The sequence below is a fragment of the Capsicum annuum genome, chromosome 10, assembly GCF_002878395.1.
Source record: "Capsicum annuum cultivar UCD-10X-F1 chromosome 10, UCD10Xv1.1, whole genome shotgun sequence".
NCBI lineage: Eukaryota > Viridiplantae > Streptophyta > Magnoliopsida > Solanales > Solanaceae > Capsicum > Capsicum annuum.
Window position 1 is genome coordinate 135,693,276 of NC_061120.1, and position 7,270 is coordinate 135,700,545.

General features: G+C 39.5%; 1 protein-coding gene across 1 annotated transcript in view; it reads left to right on the forward strand.

Moving 5' to 3' along the window:
• The window catches only part of LOC107863939 (calcium-dependent protein kinase 4), a gene marked incomplete at its 5' end in the record, with an annotated part of 20,836 nt that overhangs the window by 8,466 nt on the left and 5,100 nt on the right, over positions 1–7,270 (forward strand). Inside the window, 1 exon segment of the mRNA XM_016710147.2 lies at positions 3,066–3,213. Within this exon segment, the coding sequence (XP_016565633.1) occupies positions 3,066–3,188 (123 nt within the window). The 3' untranslated portion in view covers positions 3,189–3,213.

Sequence of the window (7,270 nt, forward strand, 5' to 3'; positions counted from 1 at the left end):
TATAGAATTTGCCTTTAAGCTTGGGCGGCACCTTCTTATCACACAGCACCCCCGATGCGAGTTTCCACTTCATCCATCCCGCCCCAATACGGTGCGAGACATCCTCGTCAATCTCACCGTTACTCTGGATCACGGACCCGAGATACTTGAACTTATCCCTCTTCCCTACCTCCTGTGCTTCTAGCCTCACTACTACCTCATTCTCCCGCCTCACGTCATTAAACTTACATTCTACATACTCTGTCTTGGTTCTGCTCACCCTGAACCCTTTAGACTCCAGAGTTTGCCTCAACAACTCTAATTTGTCATTCACACCCCCTCGAGTCTCATCTATCAGGACTACATCGTCTGCAAAAAGCATACACCACGGCACCTCTCCTTGGATACGCCGCGTCAACACATCCATTACTAACGCAAACAAAAAGGGACTAAGAGTAGATCCCTGATGCAATCCTGTCAGGACAGTGAAATGCTCTGAGTCTCCTCCCGCCGTCCTCACCTGGGTTTTCGCTCCCTCATACATATCCTTAATTACTCTGATATATGCCTGCGGTACTCCACTCACCTCCAAGCATCTCCAAAGCACTTCCCTGGGGACTTTGTCGTACGCCTTTTCCAGGTCGATGAACACCATGTGCAGATCCTTCTTCCTCTCCCTATACTGCTCCACCAACCTCCGTACCAGGTGGATTGCCTCCGTCGTCGAGCGGCCGGGCATAAATCCGAACTGGTTTTCCGAAATAGACACTATCCGTCTCAGCCTCACCTCGACCACTCTCTCCCAGATCTTCATAGAGTGACTCAGTAACTTAATCCCCCTATAGTTATTGCAACACTGAATGTCCCCCTTATTCTTATAGAGGGGGATCATGGTACTCCACCTCCACGCCTCGGGCATCTTTGCCGTCCTGAAAATTTCATTGAACAATGCAGTCAACCACCTTACACCAGCCTCTCCAACGAACTTCCAAAACTCCACCAGTATCTCATCCGGCCCCGTCGCCCTACCCCTTCGCATCCTGCGGACTGCCTGTCTAACCTCGTCTACCTTAAAACGTCTACAATAGCTAAAATCCCGACACTCCCCTGAGTGCTCCAGTTCCCCTAACACAATAGCTCTGTCCCCCTCGTCATTCAAGAGCCTATGAAAGTACGACTGCCATCTCTTCTTTATGTGGCCGTCCTCCACCAACACTCTACCGTCCTCCCCCTTAATGCACCTCACCTGATCGAGGTCACGACCCTTCCTCTCTCTAGCCTTAGCGAGTCGGAACAACTTTTTCTCCCCTCCTTTCCTCTGTAACCCTGCATACAAGCTCTCAAAAGCGGCCGTCTTAGCTGCCGTGACCGCTGACTTCGCCTCCTTCCTCGCTAGCTTGTACTCTTTCCTGTTTACCCGCTTCTCTTCTTCGTCCTTACTTTCCACCAACTTAGCATACGCCTCTTTCTTGGTCTCCACTTTCTTCCCCACCTCTTCATTCCACCACCAATCCCCCCGATGATGTCCGGCCCGGCCCCTAGAAACACCCAACACCTCCCTTGCATTCTCCCTGATGCACGTTGCCGCCCTGTCCCACATATTATCCACATCCCCCTACACTCCCACACCCCCATTCCCGCCAACCTCTCCCCTATCTCCCACGCATTCACTGGCGTCAAACCGCCCCACTTAATTCTCGGTCTACACTCCTTACTCCTCCTCTTTCTATTCTTCTTTATACCTAAATCCATAACCAAGAGCCTATGTTGGGTCGAAAGATTCTCACTCGGGATGACTTTACAGTCTATACACAACGCCCTATCCCCTTTCCTAAGCAACAAAAAGTCAATCTGGGTCCTGGCTATCGCGCTCCGAAAAGTGATCAGGTGCTCGTCCTTCTTCGGGAAGCCCGAGTTCACCACCACCAGCCCAAACGCCCTCGCAAACTCCAATAGGGTCGCCCCCTCTTCATTTCTCTCCTCAAAACCAAAACCACCATGCACATCCCCAAAGCCTCCCGGTAGCGCCCCGATGTGCCCGTTGAAATCCCCTGCTACAACAATCTTCTCCGAACTGGGCACGCCTCTCACCACGTCCTCCAATTGTGCAAGGATTATATGATTCATTAAAGTGAATGAAACACGTAACTTATGCTCATAGATAAACATAGATCCAAGTGTTTAAAATGAAATAATAAGAAGATAAAGTATTAAATTATGCATTACAATCTCTATGTATTTCAAATCAAGTAAATATGGTTGTCTTTTGTTAAGTCCTCCAAAACAGCAGGTTTCTTGAGTATGAGCCTGCTTGATCAAACTTTTGTAGAATCTGCTTATTCTGAGTAGTCAATAAGTGCTTTTCGAGAAGTGCTTTGGAACTGTGGCAGTTAGTGTTTGGCTAAATCAGAAGTGTTGTTGAATATTAGATAGTTGTTTGAGTCTGGTCAATCTTGTCAAAAAAGTGCTTTTTAAGTGTCAAATTATGAGGAAAAAACACTACGTATTAACTTTGCAATTAATGTTTTTTAAAAAAAGAAAACAATTCACTAATTTTTATTATTAGAGACTTTGATTAAGTTTTTCAATTTTTTAATTGAATTCATCCTTCGTGTGAAATTTGCATAAAGAAAGTGTTAGGAAAATAATGGCGGTACATGGTGAAGAAGGAGAAGGGGACAACAGCTTAATGGTTGATTCCCTTTTTAAATCAATAAGGAGTATTTTCGTTAATAAAAATTATTGATAAGGATATGTAGCTTCTTCCCTACCTCAGAGAACTGCTTTTTCTGTTGTTCAAAAGTACATTTACATTTTTCCCGAACACCTTATCTCCAACAAAAGTGCTTTTAGCTTCCCAAACGTTTGGCACGAACTCACAGTCTGACCATTCAGCAGATTTTATGCCTCCATGCCGGCAAAACCTGATAATATAATTCATTAGATTGTGCCTCTGTGCCCACCATGTAGCAAATTACCTCGGATAAATCTCAATTATTTATATGCATATATGTAATGGTTTATTTTGTATTTATATTTGTTGCTCCTCATATATAATAATCCTTTCCTGGTGCACTTCTTTCCAGGATGGACGAATTGATTATGGTGAATTTGTTGCTATGATGCAAAAAGGAAATCCGTGTATAGGGAGACGGACAATGCGAAATAGTCTGAATTTGAGCATGAGAGATGCACCGGGAGCTCGTTAGCTTCTCAGACAGACGGCTGTAGTAGGTACATTCCTGTCCTTTTTTTTCCTTTCAAAGTAATCCTTTTTGTGTGAAGGTGCATCATATTTAGTGCTTGCCTTGTGTTTGGTGTGCTTATGAAAAATCTTAAATTGTTCTTTTCTTCTGAAAATTGAATTGGGAAGGCATGTATCCATTCTACATTTAGAGTTCTTTAACTTTTGGACTCTGAGTCTTTTAAAGATCTTTTCCTTTTCAGCTTATGTTATGTGCTCACTTGTGTTGTCCTGTTATTTTATGGTGTTTTCGGGTACAAGAATCTGTATTTAGGCACAACAACTTCAACACTAGTTCAAGTTTAAAACAAGAACACTATGAAGTACAAAAACACCCTCAACACAAGATCAAAGTGATCTTTCAAAGAAGTGTGTTTTATTTTTTCAGAAATTAAGATGAAACAGAAATATAAAGTCAAGTCCCCCGACTTCGCGGAGTGTCCTTAAGAATAATTCCCCTCATTGTACCCAAGGTTTTGGAATCTTCCTCCCAGGATAAAATTAATTTCAATTCAACTATAGTGGTACCTCAAATAATTGGATTCGTCGAACGCACTCAACGATTTGATTGATCACAAAGAATGTTTTGAAGACAAGAAGAGTTTTTATTTCAGAAAATTTTTCATTCATAAACCTGTGGATAAATGCAGGTTTATATAGCCATCAAGTGCCCCTTCCCAAAGGTGGTAGTGGTTTATCTGAAAAGGTGTATTTTTTGGAAGAGTCATGTCTGTTCATTCGAAACATTGTGTCTTTTTTTGAACAGACATAACTATCTGAATAGTCACTTTTTTTCCAAAACAGTATGTCTTTTCCTCAAAGGTTGTGTCCCTCCATTTTCCATTCACACTTTTTTCATATATATTGAACCCAACAATCCCCCACATGAATGGGGCATGGCTATTTTTTCCTAAAATTTTATGGACAAGTATGTGATCATCAAGCAAAGACTGATTGCATCTGGATAAGTGGGTTTTCCTTTGAACATTCCGTAGTGAACATGGATCGGATGCACTCAGTCAATCGGTAGATTTGATATCTTTGAACCGTCGAGCTTTAATGTACACCTAGACAACACGTCACACAATCAGCCTTTTACCATTTATGGTTCTCACGGTTTTATTCTTTTCAGCCATGAACATGTCTCGGATTCATGAGAGCTTAGAGAATAGGCCTTTACTAACATTCTCCTTGAAGCGGCTTCCACTTCGCCCTCACATAGGTGATTTCTAAACTTTCAATCCCATAATTAAACTATTTGGTCAAATCTGCCAAATTTAGATAATCATTAAAAGACTTCTCACCCTAAGTCTTATCCTTGTTTACTAAACATTATCTACATCATGAGAATGGGTTGGTATTTTGACAATGTTGAACCTGTCAGACATAACTTTGTTTGATCTCCTTGAACCTAGCTCTTAGGATCTCCAGTTGCTAGGTAAAGTTACCGCCATGCTGACTTGTCGAGGCCTTCAACCCATTCCCTTGGATGTCTTTTCCACTTCTCTAGATAAGCCTTTTGTAAGTGGATGCGACACATTATTCTTTGACTTTACATAGTCAATAGTGATAATTCCACTAGAGAGAAGTTCCCTAACGGTATTATGTCTCCGTCGTATGTGACGAGATTTACTGTTGTACATCATGCTCCTTGCCCTACCTATTGCCGCTTGGCTATCACAGTGTATACATACTGGTGCCACTAGTTTGGGCCAATAAGGAATATCTTCCAAGAAATTTCGGAGCCATTCTGCTTCTTCACTGACTTTATCCAATGCGATAAATTCAGATTCCATTGTAGAGCGAGCAAGACAAGTTTGTTTGGATGATTTCCAAGAGACTTCATCTCCACCGATAGTAAATACATATCCACTTGTGGATTTTTCTTTGTTCGACCCGATGATCCAATTTGCATCACTATATCCTTCAAGTACCACGGGATATTTATTATAATGCAAAGCATAGTCTTGAGTGTATTTAAGATACCCCAAAACTCTTTTCATTGCCATACAATGAGTTTTGTTGGGATTACTCGTGTACCGACTCAACTTACTGATTGCGCATGCTATGTCTGGTCGTGTACAGTTCATTATATACATTAAGTGCCCGTTTGGCCATGGATATTTTTTCCTTTTTTCCGAAAAATTTTTCCGGAGTTGGAAATTATGGTGTTTGGCCATGAAACTTTGAAAAACAATTCCGGAATAAAATTCCGAAAATGGTTGTTTTCCCTTTTTTCCACTTCCAATTTCAACTTCCATTATTATTACATATTACCCCAATCTTTAGATTTTTACACAAACCCCTCTTATTAACTAAATTTCGTAATTTTTTTTAAAAACTTTTTCAATAAAATAATTAATTCAAGTGAAAATAATTAAGAATTTTTATCAACAAATTTAAGAATATATAAAATATATTTATATCTATCAATCATATTTATCAAAATATATTTTTCTCTGTTTAATCGATTATGGTTAGATAAACTTATTTAGCCCGTGCCTGTGATATTTTTATTCAAATTTTAGAAGAATAACAATCATAATAATTAGTTTGTTGTTAATTATTTTATCAATTAAAGACATATAAATTATTTTCTCAACATTTGGTTGTATGTTAGTAGGTAAATTAGTAGTTGGGTGATTTTGATAATTTTTAAAAATTGAGGGCATAAAATCATATTTAAAAAAGATTTTTTAGAAGTAAAAAAAAAATTCAAAAAGACATGGCCAACTCCAACTCCAACTCCAACTCCAACTTCATCTTCAACTCCAACTTCAACTCCGGAAAAAAGTAATTTTCATGGGCAAACGGCTACTAAACATCCCAATACTCTTGCGTACTCTAATTGTGAGTCACTTTCATCTTCATTCTTTTGAAGTGCAAAGCTCACATCTAAAGGAGTCTTGGCAATACCGAATTCCATATACTTGAATTTGTCAAGTACATTTTCGATATAATGAGACTGTGACAATGCCAACCCTTGTGGAGTTCTATGGATTCTTATACCTAAGATCACATCCGCAACTCCAAGGTCTTTCATATCAAACTTGCTCTCGAACATTCGTTTCGTTGCATTTACGTCAGAAATGTCTCTACTGATGATTTACATATCATCCACATATAAACAAACAATGACTTGGTGATTTGGAGTGTCTTTAATGTAAACACATTTATCACATTCATTTATCTTGAACCCGTTTGCCAACATGGTTTGGTCAAACTTCGCATGCCATTGTTTAGGTGCTTGCTTTAGTCCATACAATGACTTAATAAGTTTACACACTTTATTCTTCTTTCCTGGAACCACAAAACCCTCAGGTTGTTCCATGTAAATTTCTTCCTCCAATTCTCCATTTAGGAATGCGGTTTTCACATCTATTTGATGGATTTCAAGACCATATACTGCCGCCAAGGCAATTAACATTTGAATCGATGTTATCCTTGTTACTGGCGAGTATGTATTAAAGTAATCAAGGTTTTTTTTTTTTTAAGCCTTTTACTACAAGTCTTGCCTTGTATTTGTCAATAGCATCATCCGCTTTCATTTTCCTTTTGAAGATCCATTTAGAACCTAAAGGTTTATTTCCTGGAGGAAGATCAACCAATTCTCACATATGGTTGCTTAAGATTGAATCAATCTCACTATTGACTGCCTCTTTCCAAAAGGATAAGTCCGAAGACGACATTGCTTCTTTAAATGTTCGAGGCTTATTTTCTAAGAGAAATGTTACAAAATCTGATCCAAACGTATTAGAAGTTCTTTGACGTGTACTACATCTTGGATTCTCTTCATTATGTACATTCTCACTTGGTTCATCTCGAGGTCGTTTAGATCCTCCACTAGATTGTTCATGTCTAGTTTTATATGGGTAAATGTTTTCAAAGAATTCAGCATTATCTGATTCAATTACCGTATTTTCATTTATATCCGAATGTTCGGATTTATGAACCAAAAACCGACATGCTTTACTGCTTTTAGCATATCCTATGAACACACAGTCCACAGTCTTAGGTCCTATCTTAACCCTTTTAGGCATAGGAACT